Genomic DNA, 21,183 nt, shown 5'->3' with positions numbered 1-21,183 from the left:
TGGCCTAGAGGCAGAGACAGACACATTGGGGGTGCAGCCAAGCCGGGACCCACCCCCCGCTGCGTGTCACTAACTGCTCTAAGCTCCAGTCAGCAAGATCCGAGTGGCTCTGTCCCGGGCGGTGCTGGGACCCGAACACGTTCCTCCACCGAGGCGGCCCCGGCAGCCAGCAGTAGCTAGCGCTGGCTCGCTCCCTCCCACCCGCTCTCAGATGGCGTCGGCCGCCTCCTGTGTAGTTAACACATCACCTCCAGTGAGCTCAGCTTCTCGGAGCGAGCGAGCAGCCTGCAGCCTCTGTGTGAGGCTGCCGTCACTCAGCCTCACGTCTGGAAGTTGTTCTTGGATGGGCCCCGGCATTCCTAGACGCACATTCCTGGCAGCTGGGAAGCTTCGCAGGAAAGCTTCTTTTCCCAGCGTCTTCTTGAAAATATCCGGTCCACGTGGAGGAGAGAGGGGACGGGGCAAGCGCTCTCGGCCATCCCCACCATCCCCGAGTCACAGGCAGCTCACAGGCCTGGCACGGCGCTGGCACACAGGGCTGTGGGTCTGCAGGGGCCAGACAGACGAGAGGAAAACAGGACTCAGGCAGAGGGAAGAGCTGGCCCTCCCTTCAAAATGAAGCTGAAAGTCAGGGCAAGAAGGGGTTAGACAGGACTGGCAGCTGTGCACCAGGAGGGGGTGCTGGCTGGAGTAATGACCATCTCACACGCGCCCTGCCCCCCAGGGAGGCACTGCAACCCCTGAGGCTAGTGCTCCTCACTCCTGCCTGGCGGGAGAAAAGGCTCTTGGGGGTTACCGCGTTACTGATCAGACTGCAGCTACCCTGAGCTTCCCTGGCTGGACAGCAATACACGCGGAGACTGGCTCTCCCTGTTAAAGGAGGGGGCCACAGCCTGTGCTGCGGGATTTTACTAGGCCACACTTGGCCACGCCAGTCTTCAGAGCAGCATGTCAAAGACACAGAATCTCCTGATGTTTGGAAGAAGGGGGATGGTAAGATAGCTGCTTGAAGCGTGCAGGGGGGTGCCAGGGGCATGGGGTGCTGGCAAGACGCAGTTTCTGGAAATCAGAGCGCGTTAGCTCCCGTGATCCAGCCTGAGTCCAGCGCTGGAATCGGATGCTAGCCGTACTACATTCACTGCGCGCACGGTTGTCCCTCACTTCCTGGCCGAAGCTGTGGCTAGGGTTGCTGCGTTTACCCCAGAAGCAGCTGCATTTCTGTGGTGGTCAAAGTGTGTCCTACATTAGCAAACAGTGCAAATGGCTTCGGGTTGCTAGAGGAAAGCTAGATCATTAGCAGAGCTAAACAAAAGCAGATGCTGACGGCAGCCTGGGTTTTCCAAGGCATGCTCAGCAGCCCCAGGCCAACGGTGGAAGGTGGCAGTGGCTGGCTCTCAAACTGCTGTCAGCGTGCTGATGAATGGCAGTCCGAGGCGAAGATGAAAAGCCTTCGAATAGAGGGATTGCAGTGCTGAATGAGACTCCTGCTGGGAGGCAGGTTAAAGCACAGGAAGGGCAGCTGGCCACTAGAACCGAGGAGTTCTGCAACAGGAGGCGATGTCCATGTCTGGATAACAAACCGCTGCTGCTTGCGTACCCAGCCAGTAATCAGAGGGCGCTGCAACGCGGGAGGACCTGCCCCGATCCAATGGCGAGCGCGCCTTGCTTTCTCCCGTCTGAGCGTTGCCTTCACTGCAACACACGCACCAGTCACACCTCTTGCGGTTTGCTCTTTGGAGCTGGCACTGGGATTGGGCCAGGAGAATGGGGCAGCCCGTGTCTTCTACAGAAACCTTTAACCAGCACGAGGCTCATAAAGCCGCTCCAGTTGCATTTCTGTATGATTCATCTTCCTCCCGCACAGGCAAGGCTTTGAAGTGATGCAGGGGCAGTTAGTGTAGACGGGACCTAGTCGGAAGAAGCGTGTTCGGGGGCAGCTGTGCTGTCACTGGGTCCCCGACGTAGTAGATTTTTCTAGAATGACTCTGCAAAGGGAGGTCTATAAAGAAGGGCTCCGGGATCTCCCCTCCCCCAGGAAGGGCCTGAAGAGGGATTACAGGAGCCAGAGACCAGCTGGGAGATGCAGGTGGGATGGGCTCCGTGTTGCACAGACAGCCTGGCCTCCGGAGCAGATCTTGGGGCTACCAGGCACGGCGTGGGTGCGGTTTCAGGATGCAGAGGCGGGGAGTGCTTGGTGCTCTTTTAGCTGTCCTGGGGAGAGGCTTGGACACAGCCAAGGGCCGGGGCTTGCTCTCTGCTTGGGATTTCCAGGCCCCGTCCTTGTTAAAAGCAGCAAGTGGCTGTCGTGCTCCTGCAGAGCTGGGAGGGGAGAGGAGTCACCTGCCCAGGCCCCTGGAAGCTGCAGGCTTTACAGCTGCGCTGCACTGGGAAGCCACGGCTGCTCCAGCGCTTGACCGGCCCAGCAGGAATGTGCTCTGGGAACGCTGCTGGGATGGGAAACACAGCTGGGTCTGGTGCAAGGGAACAGGAACGGGGCCTGAGCACCATACCAGCGAGAGGCCGGTAGCCGCGATTTCCTTCATTGAGGGGCTCTGGTTCCTAGGAGAAAGAGAACATAAGGACGGCCATACGGGGTCTGACCAATGGTCCATGTAGCCAGGAGCCCGTCTTCCAAAAGTGGCCAGGGCTAGGCACTTCAGTGGGAATGAAGAGACCTGGCAATCTGCAGTGATCCATCCTGTTGCCCATTCCCAGCTTCTGGCACACCAAGGCTAGGGACGCTTCAGAGCACGGTTTTGCATCCCTGCCCTTCTGGCTAATAGCCATTGACGGACCTATCCTCCATGAACTTAGCTAGTTCTTTTTTGAACCCTGCTATAGTCCTGGCCTTCACAACATCCTCTGGCAGGGAGTTCCACAGGTTCACTGTGTGTTGTGTGAAGAATTACTTCCTTTTGTTAGTTTTAAACCTGCTGCCTATTATTTTCATTTAGCGACCCCTAGTTCGTGTGTTATGAGAAGTAAGTAACACGTCCTTATTTGCTTTCTCCCACATCAGTCATGATTTTATAGACTTCTGCCATATCCCCCTTAATCATCTCTGTTCCAAGCTGAAAAGTCCCAGTCTCGTTAATCTCTTTTCATAGGGAAGCTGTTCCATACCCCTCGTCATTTTAGTTGCCCTTTTCTGTACCTTTTCCAATTCCAATATTCCGTTTTTGAGATGAGGCGACCAGATCTGCATGCAGTGTTCAAGATATGGGCGTGCCATGGCTTTGTATGGATGCAGGATATTTTCTGTCTTATTACCCAGCCCTTTCCTAATGATTTCCAACAGTCTGTTAGCTTTTTTGCCTGCCGCTGCAATTTTTTTCCGAGAAGTATCTACAATGACTCTCAAGATCTTTCTTGAGAGGCAACAGCTAGTTTAGACCCCATCGTTTTATACGTACAGTGGGGATGATGTTTTCCACCGTGCATTACTTTGCATTTATCAACACTGACTTTCATCTGCCTTTTTGCTGCCCAGTCACCCAGTGTTGTGAGGTCCCTTTGTAACTCTTCGCTGTCTGCTTTGGAGTAGTTACCACGCCTGTTACCATGTTCCTCTCTCAGCCGCTGGCAGGGAAGACTTGCCATGCCCTCGGACTCTGATAAGCCTAGGAAAGGATGACAGTGGGACAAAAGGCCAGGGCAGGAAGACATAACCTCCCTGGGCCCCGCCAGGGCAGGAGGGCATAGCCCTGGTGCACAAGAGTCTCCTCCTCCAGCTCTCCCTCCTGTTCCTCGGCCGTGCAATCCCTGCGGCCGGGACAGAAACAAACCCTGCCCAGGCACGAGCTCGCTGCAGAGGGATCTGGGCCGTTGGAAGCACCTCCCAGGTCTGCCTGGGGATGCAGAAGCCCCCTCTCAGCTACAGGTGCCGGGCCTGGTCTGCCCACATACAGGGGCCCTGGCCTGGAGCTGGCAACAGCCCAACTGGAATGTAGCCCGCCCCGGGGAGGGCGGAGGACCAGGCACAGAGACGGGAGGGGAAACTGCTGGCACTCAGTCAGCAGGGCGGGGGGCTATTCGACTGACCCAGAAAGCAGGTGGGCACAAGAGCTTGTCCTGGTAGTATTATTCATTGGCTGTATTACCGTAGCACCGAGCAGGCCCAGTCACGGCCCAGGGCCCCACTGCGCTAGGCACTGCACCAACAGAGCAAACAGAAAATCCCTGCCCCCAAAGGCTTCCCATCTGAGGATAAGGCAAGAGGTAAGAGGTGGACACAGACGAACCGAGTGGGTGAACAAGGAGACCACAGGCCGATAATGGTCAGCAAAGCAGGCCCTGCTCTCCTCAGCACACTGGCAGCTGAACCACGGTCATGTTTTTTGTAGGCATCATGGCAAGAGAATTTTCAGGAGGAATTTGGAGGACGGTCAGGTAACTTCACAGAGGTTTACTGGGAGGCTCGTCCCAAGCCTGAGGGGCAGCTCCGGAGAAGCACAAAGGGGCTTGTTTGAAAATTTCCCAAGTGGGCGCTGGAGGCTGAACCATGCTGAATGAGAGGTGACAGGTCGGGCGGGGCTGGGCCATGAAGGCCTTGAAAGTGCAGAAAAGGCCCTGATGTCGGATGTGACGGGCAGGGGAGTCGGGGGGGATGCGAAGAGTGGTGACGGGGTCCAAGGACAGGCCGGGAGAAGGGTCTCTGCAGCCGTGTTCTGAGCGGCTATGGGCAGGGCGACACTGCATTTGTCCAGGCGGAGAGAAGACTATTGCCGCAATAGAGACGTGAGGTGGTGAGGGCCTGGCTGAGTGTTTCAGCCGCAGGGGTGGAGAGGACAGGCCGGCTCTCAGAGACGTTACACACCATTGGCAAGACTTAGACATAGTCTGGCTAGGAGGCCCTCGAGAAAAGTCCAAGTCGACAAGGAGCCCAGGTTTTGGCCCTGAGTGACAGGCAGGATGGAGGGTCGTACATAGTGATGCAGAAGGGAGACTGCGGGGAGGACAGGAAGATGAACAGCTCTGTCTTAGCCATGCTGAGTGTGAGGTCATGGCTAGACATCCATGAGGAGATACTAGGGAGATGGGCCAAGATTTGAACTTGGACAGAAGACGACAGATCTGGAGCAGAGGCAGATCTGCGAGTCCCAGCACAGAGCTGAGAGTTGAATGTGTGTGTGGAGGAGGTTGCAGAGGGAGAAGAGAAGGGGAGCAGGACAGAGCCCTGTGGAACCCCACAGAAAGCTGCAGGGGGATGAGGAGGCTCCTCTGAGGGACACGCTGAAGGAATGAACGTTAGACAGGAGAGGACGGAGTCATGGAAGCCCGTGAAGAAGAAGGGCGTGACCGATGGCGCCCCAGGCGGCTGGCAGATCCAGGAAGATGAGACTGCAGCGCAGGGTTCTGAGCTTTGTCCAGGACAAGGTTATAGCAGGAGAAGCCATACCGGGGTCGGGAGAGTAGGGAGACTGTGGTCTGGAGAACATCCCTGTTATATAGCCCCTCTCCCGAAGAGGCAGGCCTCACTCAACGGCCCGCCCTCAGTCCCGCCAGCAACAGGGGCGGCTCTCCCTAGCTCTCCGCACTACGCGGTGCCCAGCTGACAGGCAGCTGCTCCAGGCCCAGTAGACGGAAGAGGTCAGCGCTCCCCATGCCGAGCTGGAGACAGAGACGCCAGAGGGCGCCCATCTCATGCCCCTGCCTGGCTTCAGACAAGAGCCCGTGCTGCATACTGATCACGTCCCCCTCATTCCCACACACTTGGGAGCCCACCCCAAGCCCTTCAAGCCATGCAGGCATGCTCTCCCCATCACTACCGTACCCCTTTCTTGCCAGTATCTACCCCCTCCCCCGGAAGGACGCCTGGGCTGGGGAACACCCTCTGGGGCAGCTATGGCTGAGCCGCGAAGGCTGTGCTTCCGGACTGGAGCCCTGGACACAGGAGTGGGCAGCCATGCGCGGCTGGGCAGAACTGCTTTTCATTTGTTTTTATGCTTTCAGCGGGTAATAGCGGTTTATTTTCAAGCATGTTTTCAGCTTTTTATGGATTTAAATTTTCACAGTTGTACAAAATTACAACGGGGGGAGAGGGGTGGGGAGGTCAGACAATAACGACTCCCTGGCGGCAGATGCTGAGATTCAGAAAGTGAAAGCTTCGGGACGGTAAAAGCACAAACTGTCAGCCTCACACGTCACACCACACAAAGCAAGCATCCTAGAATCACACTCCAGCCAGCTCGGCCGTGCCGCTCCTCCTCTGCCCAGCTGCACATCTGGGTCCTCCTCAAGGGAACAGCCCTTTGTTGTTTCGGTGCGTGTCTGGTGAGGTCAGGGTTTTCCACATTGACTGATTCATAGCTGAGCCCTCCCAGCCTGGCTGCGTCCCAGGAGCGCTGGGCACCCCCACTGCTGTGCTATCCTGAGCTCTCTGTCATGGGGCAGAAGAATGCAGCGGCCCCAGGCATGTGAAAAGGTTCCCCCCTTCCACTGGAAGCCAGGCACCGGTTAACCCTAGCCTGGGAAGTGACTAAGCAGCCCTGGCCCTCAGGACCAGTCACTCTGCAGACCGGAGCCAGGGCCTCAGCACATACGTGCAGTGCACTCAACTCAGGACTAAAGCCCCAGGGACACGGCCCCAAAGGGAGGGATCTGCTGCCTCAGAGTCAGCCCCCAGTGCCAGCATCTGGCCGGAGCACACGGCACAGGCTGCTCCCCAGCTGCTGCAGAGAGAAAGCCCCACGCGCCGCAACGCTTGACGTGAGGGACCAGGCAATCCCCACCCAGTCCAGGGTCTCCTGCAGGAGCTAGTGGAGGCTGAGCAGTGCCGGGTCCGGCCTTGCCGTTGGCTTTTCCCAACCTACCTGTAATCTACGGCCTCTTCCTCCGGAGGTGGCACCCTCACATGCCCTGTGAGTGCAGCACAAGGGGACGGGGCCATCCCCTGCTGTGGTCCAACCTCCTCACCCCACAGTTCCTGCTGCTGCCCCTGCAGTCGGGCAGCTCTGGGGGGGGCTGCACACTTGATGGCCCCTTGGAGCCCCGGCAGGGCTCACTGTCTGCTCCGGTTGCCTCCTCGTTCCCAGGGTCCATCCCAGGGCTTGGCTTTGACCCATTTGCCCTTCCCACTTTGCCTCCTGCCTCTCCTTCCCCACGGGGTCAGAGCCAGCCCAGGAACCTTCTCCACAGAGCCCAGCACACTGCTCTGCTTCTGTGCATTGCTCCCGCAGCTTCATAGAGCCCAGCACACTGCTCTGCTTCTGTGCATTGCAGCTTCACAGAGCCCAGCACACTGCTCTGCATCTGTGCATTGCTCCCGCAGCCATAGAGCCCAGCACACTGCTCTGCTTCTGTGCATTGCTCCCGCAGCTTCATAGAGCCCAGCACACTGCTCTGCTTCTGTGCATTGCTCCCGCAGCTTCACAGAGCCCAGCACACTGCTCTGCTTCTGTGCATTGCTCCCAGCACACTGCTCTGCTTCTGTGCATTGCTCCCGCAGAGGGCCCAGCACACTGCTCTGCTTCTGTGCATTGCTCCCGCAGCTTCATAGGGCCCAGCCCACTGCTCTGCTTCTGTGCATTGCTCCCCAGCACACTGCTCTGCTTCTGTGCATTGCTCCCGCAGCTTCATAGAGCCCAGCACACTGCTCTGCTTCTGTGCATTGCTCCCGCAGCTTCATAGAGCCCAGCACACTGCTCTGCTTCTGTGCATTGCTCCTGCAGCTTCATAGAGCCCAGCACACTGCTCTGCTTCTGTGCATTGCTCCCGCAGCTTCATAGAGCCCAGCACACTGCTCTGCTTCTGTGCATTGCTCCCGCAGCTTCATAGAGCCCAGCACACTGCTCTGCTTCTGTGCATTGCTCCTGCAGCTTCATAGGGCCCAGCCCACTGCTCTGCTTCTGTGCATTGCTCCCGCAGCTTCAGCTGGACCCGGGGCTGTGCACCCCCTCACAGCAGCAGGAGTCAGGGCGGTGTGCACCTGCCCCTTGGCTGAAGCTGGGGCCATCCCCCCTCCCCCCTCCCCTCTTTCCCCCCGTTATTTTTAGTACAGATCTCAGTCAGGTCATGGTTCCCATGAATTTGTGTTTGTTGCCCACATCTATCCGGGACTTTTACTAAACAGAACCATGACCTCAGCCATGAGCTTTAAACAGCACAGGGGCAGCCGGCCTGGTACCAGAGCAGCGCCCGCAGCAGCAGCAAAGGGGGGAAGCACCCACCCTCCCGGAGTGAGGCAGGGCCTGGGTCTCTCCCCCAGGACATCACCAGAGCTTGGCTGCAACCTCCCTGAGGACCTGGTCGAAGCCAGTGGCTGCAGGCTACGGCGGCTGCAAGCCCGGCTGCGGTGGCCCGGGTGTCCCTGGCTCTCTGGCCGTGCATGTGTTGTAAGTCCGGTGCACAGAGGAAGCAGGAGGTTAGTGTCCGCGGTCTGTTCCTTTAACAGGTGTTCCTGGCCTGGGCTCCGTGGGGACCCCACTTCACCAGGACGGCAGGCGGCTCCCAGCTGATGGAGACATAAATGCCAAGCTGTGCACTGAGGGAGGCGCTTAAAGGGGCAGGTGTGCAGCCGCCTCTGCGCAGCCCTTGCCAGCGTCCGGCGCCTCTAGGGTTAACGCTCCCTCTCTGCTCCACTACGGGGTCTGGCTGCAGGGAGAAGGGGGAGGTGAGCGCTCTGCGTGGCTCTGTTCCCCCCTGCTCCCCTGCAGCCAAAGCCCCTCTCCCAGTTACACCCAACTGCAGAGTGCTGCAGGCCGGGCTGCCAGCCCATCTCCCTCACCCCACGCACTGGGAGACCCCCTGCCCCACAAGCGCTCAGAGGCTGCTGCGTGGGAACTCCCAAACGCCCACTCAGCCGGCACCACTGGCCAGACAAACGCGAGCGCCGCCGCGGAGCACGACGGGTCCTCCCGCTGGACACGGGGACAGCGGGATATGCCAAGACTCCCAGGAGAGAGAGGCGGAGGAAGAGAAGGTGCGTGTGTGTACACGAACACATGCACACGTGTCTGTCTTTACAGGATAGACCCACACGCGTCCGCGCGCACACACAAAACAGAGTCAAGGCCTTGAGTGAGTAGGTGAAATCCACAACCCCGTTTGACTCCCTTTGCTGGGCTGACGGCTCAGTTCCCCAGCACCCACCGGCACAGCTTCCCCACGGCCTCAGGGTGCCCCCCGTCCAGCCTGTGCTCTCAAGAGTTAACGCTCCCCAGCCCCAGATGGAGGGGCACTCAGGTAGGCGTGAATTGTGAGCAGGAGGAGGGGCCTGGCTGACCACTCACTGGTGCTATAAAACTCCCAGCTCCTGCCACACTCAGCGTCTTAAGATGCACGTGTGTGCAGAAAGGAAACGCCAGCTGTTACCGTGAGGGGACGTAACCCCTTGTGTGCCGGGACGGACACAGAGGAGCTCAGGAAAAGGAATCACCGCTGCAACAAACGGCTCCTCCTCGCTCTGAAATCCAGCAGAGGAGCGACTGCCTCTCGGGGGCAGGCGGGGGCTTGCCTGCTTCTGGGTTCCAGCGGTTTCGTGGAGGCAGGCAGCATGGGTGAGTGGAGCTGAGGAACTTTGGGGAGACGGTTCCTGGTGGCGCTGCTTCCCCGCTGCCCTTGCCCGGTGTGCTCCGCAATGTCCTTCGCCATGCTACGCTCGGCTCCCAGCCGCTACCTGTACCCCGAGATCAGCATGCTGTCCGAGGACGAGGAGAACGGCAGCGAGAGCTCCGGCTCTGAGGAGAAGCCCTACTGCCTGGACGCCGACGACTACGGCCTCAAAGCCGGCAAGCGCAGGAGCGGCAAGAAATCCAACCGGCTCAACAGGGAGCCCCGGCAGCGGCACACGGCCAACGCGCGGGAGCGCGACCGCACCAACAGCGTCAACACGGCCTTCACCGCCCTGCGAACGCTCATCCCCACCGAGCCCGCCGACAGGAAGCTCTCCAAGATCGAGACGCTGCGGCTGGCCTCCAGCTACATCTCCCACCTGGGCAACGTGCTGCTGGTCGGGGAGGCATGCGGGGACGGGCAGCCCTGCCACACCACCCCGGCCTTCTACCACCACAGCAGCGGCGGCAGCCCCCCCCTGCGGGAGAGCGAGAACTCACAGCCCAAACAGATCTGCACTTTCTGCCTCAGCAACCAGAGGAAGCTGGTAAGTGGCTGCTCACGCCTTCCCTTCTGCGCTCTCGGGCTGCTGCGCCGGGCTTGTCAGCTAGGCAGGGCGGGGAAGCGGAGTCAGCGAACACTGGGGAGCAACAAGGACCCAACACACAGAGCAGAATCTGCCTCTCCACCCGCCGTGCCGGGGCTCTGGGCGTCTCCAGCTAGAAGTGGCTCAGGGAGGAATTAGAACAGCTGCAGATAGACTGGAGTCATACAGCCATTCGGCTGGCACGCAGAGAGGGTGGGAGAAGGGAAGGCCAGAGGGGACCTAGAGATCAATTTTAGGAGCTCAGATACTACTGGAAGGGCTGAAGTTTAAGACCCAGAGAGAGTGTCTGTAGCGCGCTGCTGCATCTCCTTGCTAGCAAAGCCCAGGCAGAAGAGGGGGAGGCGAATTAGCCCAGCCACTGACCGTCTCCAAGGCTTTAAGCATTTCAGTCATGGGCTCCCTTCTGCCCAGGCTCCGGGAGCAGCCAACCCGCCTGCTGTAGGGAGACCATGGACACTGCTAGCCGCAGGAGCGGCCCCAGCCCCTGGAAAGCACAATGCGTGCCTGCAGAGCATGGCATTTTAGGAAGTGGCCAGATACCTGATTTGGGGTGGGGGAGAGAGATGCATGCAGAACAGCTCGCAGCACGCAGGACGGGCCCCGCTCCCTCGAACACGCCTGACGAGCCCCACACGAGCGATTCCCTCGTGGCTGCTCAGGGACTGATGTCCCCGCAGGCAGGACAGTGATGCTCCTTCCTCTGTGCCATGCTGATCCCTGGTTCGCGCACAGTCAGGGCCTGGCTCAGGCAGCCTGCTTGCGGACGGAGTTTAGATGGCCCTGTCTCTAGGGAAGCTCTCTGGGCGAGGTTCTCCCCAGGGCAGGTTTCTCCTGCAGCAGGCACACAGCTCCCCAGGCAGGGCAGAACTGGGGGGAAGTGAGACCTCTCCTGGCATCTGCCCTCTGGCAGCAATTTCTCATGCCCTGCACTTACACTCAGCCCATGGGGTCACGCTGCTAACTGCCCAGCTGGATCGCAGGGAGCAGCACTGCAGGGGTGTTAGTCAGGGAGCCCCTCCACCCGCCCTGAGACACCCCACAGCGCCCTGCAAGGGCTGGACGGGGGAGGCCCTTTGAGAAGAAGGAAGAGGGAGAAGAGAAGGTCGGAAGTGATTCTGATTACTGAACTCAGCCCAAACTCCCTGAGATGATGATGCGGCCCTGCACCCGAGCCCATCAGCTTGCAGGGAGATGTGGCGGGGGCAGCTGCATTCTGCAGGATGCACCCCCTGCCAGCAGAACTGGGAGCATCTCCCGTCTCTTAGTCATACAACTCCCCTCCTCCCCCCAACATAATGAGAGAGAGAAAGGCAGGAGCAGCAGCACAGCCCTTGGGGAGAGCTCTGAACACTCGGCAGGGCTTTCCTATACAAAGCGGGGGCTCTGAAAACCACCAGGGGTCCCTTTGTCTGGCCCGTGTGCAGGAGAGATCCCTGGGGACGGGGCACACGCCAGTCAGAGGGGCAGGGAGGGGAGCTGATCTTCAGAGGACGCAGTCATTTCAAGCCCCCAGGGAGGGGTTTTTTAAAAGCATCCTGCTTGGGATGCACCAAGGCGCCGGAGTCCTTGTCTGCCTCTTTGCAATGGAGGGTAAGCCCTGGAAGGGGGCGGGTGGAAAAGTTCTCTCTCCTCGCCTTTAACATTGAAAGTTCAGGACTTGTCTGCCCGGGCGGCCTGTGGCGCCCCAGGTGTGAGTGATGGGCACCGTCCCATGCTGAAAAGGTCAGCACAAAGTGGTGGAGGAGAAGGGACAGTCACAGCACCCCGGGTTTGTCTGTACCTGTGTCACCCAGCGAGCTGCAGACGGGGAGTTGGTTACCGAGTCAGCACAGTTCAGGATCGAGCACAGAGCACACGCTGGAGACTGCCAGCATGGCCGGTCCAGAGCGAAACTTGTCAGCCCGTATTTCTGAGATACAAACAGGCAGGAAAACCGAGGTGGACCTGTCACGCTCTGCAGCAAACACTGCACGAACCCTGCCTGGGGTTTTCAACCCCCTCCAGGTCACTCCATAGCAGAGAGACTCCAGAGGGGCTTTGCTCCCTCTCATAGTGGGCATGGGGTGGTTCCCCAAGCAATGCACTAGGGCAGGGAGCCTATAGATAGTCCCAGGGGGCCCGGAAGCAGTGGCGGCAGGGAAGGGAGATTCATGAGCAACTTCGGAGGTCTCGGAGAGAGCCCACAAACATCCCCCTCCCCCACTTTGCCATAACTGAGTGTGGGGGGAGGGGGGAGAACGACAGCAAGGGACCATGTCCCTTCAGTCCACAGAGAGCGGTGCTTCCCCCATCAGCAGCAGTGAAGCGGTACCGCAGTGCAGCGCTCTCAGCAGCACAGGAGAGGTATAAATGACCATCCTCCCACCCTGCACCCTGGATCTCAAAGCACTGCCCCTTGCATGAAGGAATTTAGCCTCCTAACCTGGCCACCGAGGCAGGTCAGCATTGTACAGAGTGCGAAGCAGAGCCGCGAAAGACCCATCTTCTGATGACTAGCCCCGTGCATCGCGTACAACCACCTAGAATCATAGAATCATAGAATATTAGAGTTGGAAGGGACCTCAGGAGGTATCTAGTCCAATCCCCTGCTCACAGCAGGACTAACCTCTGCTATATCATCCCAACCAGGGCTTTGTCAAGCCGCAGCTTAAAAACCTCTAAGGATGGAGATTCCACCACCATTCCAGTGCTTCACCACCCTCCTAGTAAAAAACTTTTTCCTAATGTCCAACCTAGACCTCCCTCCCTGCAACTTGAGACCGTTGCTCCTTGTTCTGTCATCTGCCACCACCGAGAACAGCCTAGCCCCATCCTCCCTAGAACCCCCTTTCAGGTAGTTAAAGGCCGCTATCAAATCCCTGTCTGTCTTCTCGCAGCATTAACACTCCTTCACCCTCACTCCCATAAACCATGTGTCATTAGAGCCGCCCGCCTGGGGGCAGGCCCCGGCGCTGGGCACTCCTGACCATCCTGTGCCAAGATGCACGGAGAGGTTCAGCTACGCAGGAGCCCTGCTCTGAGCGTGCAGCCTCGTTTGACCTTTAACTTGTCTGGACAGTTCTCTAAGATTTGGCCCTCGGCTCCCTCACGCAGCGATTCTTACTGCTGGGAACCCCTCACTGGGCATGGGCGTCACTGAAGAACAGGGGTGTTTTTACCACGGAATAATTAGCACGTTAGCAATCCAACTGCCAAAAACGAGTGGAGGCAAGATGGCTTTGCACAAGGTAAACCCTGCGTGGGGCAGAGTGCTGACCTTGCCTGGCCACCTACAAGCGCCTGGTCTCCAGCGAGCTAACTCTCTGGGGCTTGTCATCTGGCTCTATAAACCCCCACCGCTTTCAGCAGCGAAGACCAAGTCTTTAGGCGCAGGGATATTGGGCACATAGCAAGGAAGTGAAATGTATCTTCTTTGCAGTTGTAAAAACAGCATCTCTGGGACCTCACTGCTGGTCTGACACTAAGTGGAAGGCCCCCGGGGGGCTGCTGAATGCTAGAAAGAGGAGGCTATCCACATTCTGGAGAAGCCAGCTCCCTATAAAACCACTTTCCATGAACTCTAAAGACTAGAGCCGCTGCCCAGGCACATGCCAGTGATAAGACACGGGGCGGGAAGAGCTCAAGATTCAGACGTATAAAAATGTTTCCATAGTCAGTTTCTCCCAGTGGAGCTGATGACTGTGTTTCTAGCCCTGCAGTGAAATGACACCACCTGCCCTCACACACAGGCGAGTTCCTCTCACTGCAGAGGCCATTGGGAGGGCAGTTTGCATGTGTGCCCGGGTACAGATGTGTTTACATTTATTCTATCTGTGTGTCAAGTACAAAATCCCCCCTCCAAAAGTCTAAGCACAGGGCTTCGCCTGTCATAGTCAGAGCTCTCAGCGCGAACGGACTGATCTGTTGAGTCAGACAGGTAGAAGGTAAACCTCCATGAAAAGAGTGCTGGCAACTGGCTGCAAACCGCACCAGGCTACAGCTAGCAGGGAGGGGACAGGCACTGGTCAGGTTTCACCGCAATCCTCCGAGCACCCTCACCCCAAACAGAAAGGGAGCAGCTCAGCACGCAGGGATGCGCCTGGGAGTGCAAGAAATCAGGAGGCATGCCTCCAGGCTGGTGCAGAGGGGTCACGCAGCGAAGCCCGGGAGAAGTTCAGGCAGGAGAACCCGCTCCATCCTAGGGTCCCACACAGCTGCGAACACCCTCTCGGGGCTGGGACTTGCCACAACCAGCTGATTAATGACGCTGAGCACTTCCACCGCGTTTCCAGCCTGGCACTACAAACACTTCTCAGAAGTGGCTCGGCGTCATTCCGTCTGGCCGACGGGGTGACAGACGGAAAGGGGTGATGTGGCTTCCCAAGGTCCCTCTCCCCTCAGTACCCAGCTGTCACAGCTGGCAGGGCAGGAGACGTTCCCATCTCCGAGGGAGCAATCACCACCACACTGCGAAGAGCCTCCTTCAAAATGATTCACATTTACCCCTCCCCCCAGCCCCCAAAAAGCAAGGACGCGCTCAGATAAACCGCCTCCCGCAGGGCTGGGCGGCCCAGCTCTCACACATTTCTAAACAGATTCAGCTGGAGGAATACAGAACTGTGGGAGGACAAGACCGTATGCTGCCCTACGACGGAGGGCTGGTCTACACTAGACGCGCTACAGCAGCGTAGCTGCACGGATGCCGCTGCAGCGCTGCTAGTCCAGCCACTCTCCCGTTGGCAGAACAACTCCACCGCCGCAAGAGGCGGCAGCCATGTGGCTGGGAGAAGCTCTCCTGTCCACACCGGCGCTTAGGTCAGCGCAATTTACATCGCTTAGGAGGGTGGCTTTTTCACACCCCTGGGCAACGTACGTTACCCTGACATAAGGGCTAGTGCGCACAAGGCCTGGGACGCCAACATGCAGGATGGTGCTCGCGCTTTCCCTGTGCTTCCCCAACCTGCCCGCCCTCACCCCAACACATGGCCGCAGCTCCTACTTCTTTAATGGAGGAGGGAGGCGCTGGCTGCGTGATCTGCCCAGGGCTTGTGCCAGATGCACCTCTTTGCTGAGTGACGCACACGCAGATCTAAGGAAACGTGCAGGCAAGTCAGGAGCGATGGGTAAACAGGAGGCTTGGCGTTACCAGGGAGGAAAGTCGCCTGGGTCTTGCAGAGCATTAGGAGAGGAAAATAAGGGCTGTGGTTCTCAGTAAAGAATGCGCCTGCTCGCCTCCTTCCCTCCCTCCTCCATGCACACGCTGCACCCGCTATGCCGCCTACAGCCCGTTCTTCCAGGGAGCTGCGCTAACACGATGCCCCATGCGAGTTCCCTCGCATGTCTCCCCAGAGAGCCGGGGCCCATGGTCCCACACTGCAGTACGTGAGCAGACTTCAAAGAGCCCATGGGAAACTGCTCTGACCAAGCTCCCTGGGGCGCTGGCTCCACACGCTCTGCCCCACTGGGGCCCAGGAACTAGCAGGGGAAGCAGCGTCACTGGTTCTTTGCTGGTTTCTTAGCCATTTAGAAAGGGACGCAGTCAACGCTACCAAACGCCTCTGTCCTAAGCCCCTGCGGCGAGGGTGGAGCTAGCTGGCGAGTCACCACCAAACCGCGAGCGCCTCTGCACTGCTCTGAGCTTGGACAGCCACAGTCCATTTCCCTCTCGCTTCTGGCCAGCGCGGCCCTGTCTGGATTGCAACCCCCTGGCAGGGCAGGACTATTTCCACTGGATTGACAATCCGGGGGACAGCCATCTGTGCCAGGCCATGGGCTTGCATGAACCTGGGGACCCCTCCCCCAGCCTGATTTTGGGGCAGAGTGAGCTGTAGTTCTATAGAACAAAACCCACCCCAAAGGCAGCCCTTGCCAGGCCCTTGGCTGAAAACGCCCTCCTGGCGCTGCAGTCAGGAGCTCAGGAGAAAAGCGGGTTCTCCCAGGGAGCAGAGCCTCAGACCCAAGGAAACCACAGCCAGGAACACCAGCAGGGAGCAGCACCTCAGCCCTTCCAGTCTGGGCTGGGGAGCAGGGGGGTGCGCACAGTGTTCATGCAGGAAAGCGAGGTCTCGAGGCATCACTCCACGGAGGGAGCCCTGGGAACTGAAAGGCCTCTGAAGGCACCTGGGGAGCAGGGAAAGCCGGGAGTAAGAACAAGGCACGGAAACCCCGCTGCTCTCTCGTTTTCAGGTGAGACAGGGCTGTGCAGTGGGAGAGGAGGCCATCTGCACCCCATGGCAGACCCCCCATAACCTTACCCACCGGCTGGAAAACAAAGCCCACGCCGGGAACTTCAAAAGGGCCACTTAGCTGGAGAGACATCTGGCCGCTGGGACCAGGTGGCACAGCCACGCTGAGCCTCAGGGGCGGACTGAGGAACCGCTCTGCCATGCGGGCACTTCCACAGCTCCTGTCGCTTCAGAGCCAGCGGCCCTGCGCTGCCAGGACCCTTCTCTGCCGAGCTGGGAGAGCACGGCTCACAGGGGGTCCTTGAGAAACTGCAGGCTGCCCCCACCGTCAGGGTTTGTGTAGACGTGGAGCTGGTCAGAGGCTGCCAATTCCAGGGGGCCACATGAATCAGGAGTGACACCCTTACTCTGGAACAAGTGCGTCTACACACGGAGTTATCCAAGCACAGCAGCTCCTGACTAGCTCCATGTTTAGCTATGCCCCTGTCCCTCCCAAGAGACTCCAGGCAAGATGAGGGGCTGACGATGGTCCTGGCGGGGGCTGGAACACACGGGTGGGGCTCAGCCAAAGGCTCTGGAGATCCCATGTGCTCAGGGATGGGAGAGGAAACTGCTGGCAGTTCACAGCAATAGGGCTGCGATCCAGCCTCAGGGCGACGGGCTGCAGGAGATGCTGGCACATTGGCTCAGGCATCTCTTTCCGGTTGCTAGCAGGGCTGGGCTCCCTCACTGCTAACTCGCCACTCGTGGCTGTTGAGGGGGGCGAGCCACTCAGGCGCTACGTGTGGGACGTGGATTCACTGCGTCTAACTCCAGGCCCTGTATTGCGACCAGAACGGGCACAGGCTCTGGGCGAGCAGGGAAGGGGTCAGGGACCGAGGGTCACTGTCCAGTCCTCACACCACAGCCTCCACAGCAAGGACAGAAAACAGGCCTGAAGTGACCCTCTGCAACCCAGCCTCATGCTGCGCAGCAAAGAGGGCTACACCAGGACAGCAAGGGGGGCAGACCTGGCTCCACAAAACAGCTCTCTGCAGCACGGGGCAATTAGAGCCCAGAACCCTCCATCCACGCGTCCCAGCGCCCTGGAGGGAATAGGGGGGTGGGCTACATTTCTAATACGGTAGCATGTGCCATTCTCCTGCACCCCCCTGGCCTGCGACCCCCGGGGTGAGACGGAGGCAACTCCCTCCCAGGGACAGCTCCTGCCCTGCCCGCCCTGCTCACACACAGCTAGCGCCCTCACTTAGCTCCTAGCCCCAGTCAGTCAGCCCCAAGGGAAGGGACAGAGCAGGCAAGCAGTGGGCATAGACAGGCATCCTGCAGCCACTCCCCAGCAGAGAGGCAGTTTATAGCGCACGGGGCCAGGGGACTGCACCCTGGTCACAAACGAGCAAGGCTGGCACGGAGCATTAGCTAAGGGTATTCAGAGCAGCCCCCTAGCCCGTCCCACCGCCAGCAGAAACGCCACCGCCTGGGGCAGTTCCAGCCTGGGAGGCCGGAACCGATCTCCCTTCCAGTCAGCCTGGCTCTTCATCCGAGCTGGTACCCATGGCGGGTGGCCCCGTCCTCAGGGCACCTGCTGCCTCGAGCCAGAGCTGCCGGAGGAGCCCATGTAACACACGTCTGGTAACGGGGGCCCAGAGAGCTCAGTGGCCACCAGCAGGAGCTGGGCGGCCAGCACAGAGGTGGGCTAGGGGCTTGTGCACACCTGCACGTTGCCAGGATGATGCCCCACTCCCCTGTAGCTCTCGCCCTGCAGCCAGTCAGCAGTGCCAGACAGAACAGCCTCCGCGTCCCAGCCTGAATGGCGGCCAGTTAGGAAAGCTGCTCTGCGCTTGCCCAATCAGCTGGAGAGACCCTGGTCAAGGAACAAGCAGGTTCCAGCCCCCAGAGTTTTTTACCACTTGGAAAAGGCCTCCTCTGCCCCCAGGTCTGTTGTGGGGCAGCCCTGAGCGCCAGTGCAACAGCCCGGGGGCATTTTACCAGCCCCCCCTCACTGCTGATTCACAGGTGGGAATGTGTAACTAAAATACAAACCATGATCCCGCAGCCCAGGGAAAAACCCCCACACTCTTCTAAGCCAGCGGTGCAGCTTGTCCCTGAGCAGAGCTGGGACTTGGCAGATGCTCCCTCGCAGGCATTAAATCATTTGCTAAGCCCTGGCATCTGATGATGACACAGCTGCCGGGGGGTGGGTGCAATCAAGGCGCATGGATGGCATGTAGTGTCCCGAGAGAGCTGGGCAGAGCTGCGTTCTTGGAGCGCGCGGTGCTTGCTGTGGCTCTGGAACGGCAGGAGCAGTGCAGAGACCAGTGGCCCAGCAGGCTGGGCGAGGGATGACTGCACACGCCTTCTGCAGGCGGGGCAGTAAGGGCATGAGCACACGGCATGGACTCCCAAATGGCCAGTGCGGTAGCCGGAGCCCTGGCCACGTGCTCAGGCGTCAGCTGGTGCCCCTTCCTGGTGCAGGGTGCTGCACGCAGTTTCCTCCTCTCCCCCTAGTATCTGCAAGATGGGATGGCGCCTCAACCCTGTAATTTACTGTTCCTGCTGCACTTAATGGCAGCGGAAAGGCAAGGTGATAGGGGAAAAAATATGAGGCGGGATTTTCCGAATCCCCATTTCCTCTCCAGACAGCACAAGAACTCCTGGGGCCTGAACATCTGGGAAATTTAATTTTACCATTTCTGAGCAGAACTCCCCCCCCCCGGTAACAAAGAAAGAGTGGGGACAGAGGCTGCATGTGCAGGAGCCGGGGAGCTTCGGCAGCGCAGCAAACCCAGCCAAAGGTAACCAGGAGGGCTGGCCTGGGCTGGGTTACATGGGAGAATCCTGCGGCAAGCAGGGCAAAGTGCAGACCCACCCTGGGGGCATCACAATCAGCAGGAGGGACCCACGACAGGCACACACACGCTCCCTCCCCGCAGCACAGCAGCCACTCGCTAGCCCAGGGCAGCGGTTCTCCTGACGAGGGAGATCTCTCACTCGGCTCCTTGCTGGCCGCCACCGGAAAGGGAAGGCCAGGAGGGTCTGTGTCAGGGCCAGTGAGGTTTTGTGACTGTGTGCAAGGCTGCTTTGCGGACAGAGAGGCTGTGTGGCACAGGGGGGAGATTCCTGGCATTGTGGGGAGAGTGAGAAGGAGAAGGGGTGACAGGGGAGCTGGGCTGTCCGAGCATTTGGTGAGAGCAGGGAGCGGAGCCTGGAAGCAGATGGTACCTGGAGCCAGCTGATACCTTTACATTCCCAGCATGGCATCCAGGGCAAATGCAATGGGAACCGCTGCCCTGCTTCACTGGGGAGAAGGCGGCAAGGCCTCGGCTGGAGGCAGGGTGCTGGCCAGGCTCCCAGCCCCAGGTGTGTTTGTCTAACTTGGCCCTCTCCCCCTCCTGTGCAGAGTAAAGACCGAGACAGGAAGACAGCGATTCGGAGTTAGACGATTACAGAGTCAGGAAGGACGAGAAGGAGGAGGGACGGGAGAGCCACACACACCAAACAAAGACATGGACATTCCTGCCTTCACCCAGCTGCCACAGAGAGCTGCACGGCTTCACCCAGGGGGAAGGCCCCGGCCCTGGACAGACTAAACATCCTCCTGGCCGGCTGCGACGGCAGACAGGGATGTGCGTGGGAACTCCAGGAGGATCCACGCATGGCGGCACCAGGAGGAAAGAAGCTACCCAGGGACGCGGCGTGCGACAGCAAAGGCAATGCCAGACTACCCAGTGACCCAGAGGGGCAGAAAAGCTGATCTACAGACTCTCTGGAAGGGAAGCCGCTGCCCCGATCTTGGTGCAAAGACACAGGACTGCTCTCGGGGAGAGGATGAGGACATTGCTCTTCCCCAGGTTTTGTTGAGCAGCGCTAAAAAACTACATACAAAATACCCCGCTCCTCCACCCTGCCCCCCACGTCCGGTTTTGGGCCGTCCTGCTCCCCGAGACCCAGGTGCTGCCTTTGGCGGGGTTTGATCAATACATGCTGGTGTTTCATGTCATTGATACAATAATATAAAGCCGGAGTAATTTGTATAATTAAAATGAATGTGGTTGAGACAAGGCGCAAACTCCCTTCCTTCTAAGCCCCTACTGCACTCCACACACTAACCCTTTAGCGTACCCTTCCCCACGGTCTGCTCACAACCTTCCACTCCAATAACCTCGGTCACGACGCTCTAACACCCCGGCAAAACAGCCCTGCACCCCAGGCCACAGACACCCGCCCCCCAAAGCGACAGTGCGTGCTAGTGGTCAGCGCACAGGACCGGAAGCCAGCAGGGCCTGCAGTGCAGAGCCATGGTGTGGCCTAGGGCGAGTTGCTTAGTCCCCATATGGCACTGTGAAATGCAGCTGGAGACCCAGGAAAAAAGCAGGGACTCACTGAAAACCAGATGCTGCAGCTGAGCTTAGTTTTCTTGGGAAATAAATTACACGGTAATTTTTGCTCAGTGCATGGCAGAACAGACGCTGCAGTGGGAGACTGCGCTCCAGACCTCCTCGGCAGCAGGTGAGGGGCTCTGTGTTTTCTGCTCCGCTGCAAAGCTGCCGCTGGCCCTGCCTCGAGGCCGGAGGGAAGCACACCTCCAAAGGCTCACTCGTCACCAGCAGAGCCTCAAAGCCAACTGCACGGGGGACAGCAGAATCATGCTTGGTCACGGGGAATTTACTTTACCCAACACGCTTTGCATGGCACCTCTGTGTCCCAGAGCTACGGGCTGGCGGCACCCTCGGTACCCCACTCGGCAGCCCCCCGTCCACGAGGCGCTAAAGCAGAAACCTCTTCAGGCTCCAGGCTGGCAAAGACAGAGCCTCTCTTGGGCGCCATTCCAAGCTGACCGGAAAGGACCAAGCCAGGCTCGGC

At 59.1% G+C, this 21,183-nt stretch overlaps 2 protein-coding genes across 3 annotated transcripts in view; one reads left to right on the top strand and one right to left on the bottom strand.

Moving 5' to 3' along the window:
• BOP1 (BOP1 ribosomal biogenesis factor) overlaps positions 1-21,183 on the bottom strand; it is a 95,010-nt gene that overhangs the window by 15,600 nt on the left and 58,227 nt on the right. The window lies entirely within an intron of this gene.
• SCX (scleraxis bHLH transcription factor) lies at positions 9,504-20,221 on the top strand. The gene is made up of 2 exons (XM_067560184.1): positions 9,504-10,099; positions 19,721-20,221. Exons 1-2 carry the CDS (start codon positions 9,578-9,580, stop codon positions 19,757-19,759), a joined length of 561 nt encoding a protein of 186 aa, XP_067416285.1. The 5' UTR covers positions 9,504-9,577; the 3' UTR covers positions 19,760-20,221.

Source organism: Emydura macquarii, unplaced genomic scaffold, assembly GCF_026122565.2.
Source record: "Emydura macquarii macquarii isolate MOO-44397 ecotype Brisbane River unplaced genomic scaffold, CSIRO-AGI_Emac_v2 contig_2246, whole genome shotgun sequence".
Classification (NCBI taxonomy): Eukaryota; Metazoa; Chordata; order Testudines; family Chelidae; genus Emydura; species Emydura macquarii.
Note: the sequence above shows the minus strand (reverse complement) of the source record. Positions and strands in the feature narration are given on the sequence as shown.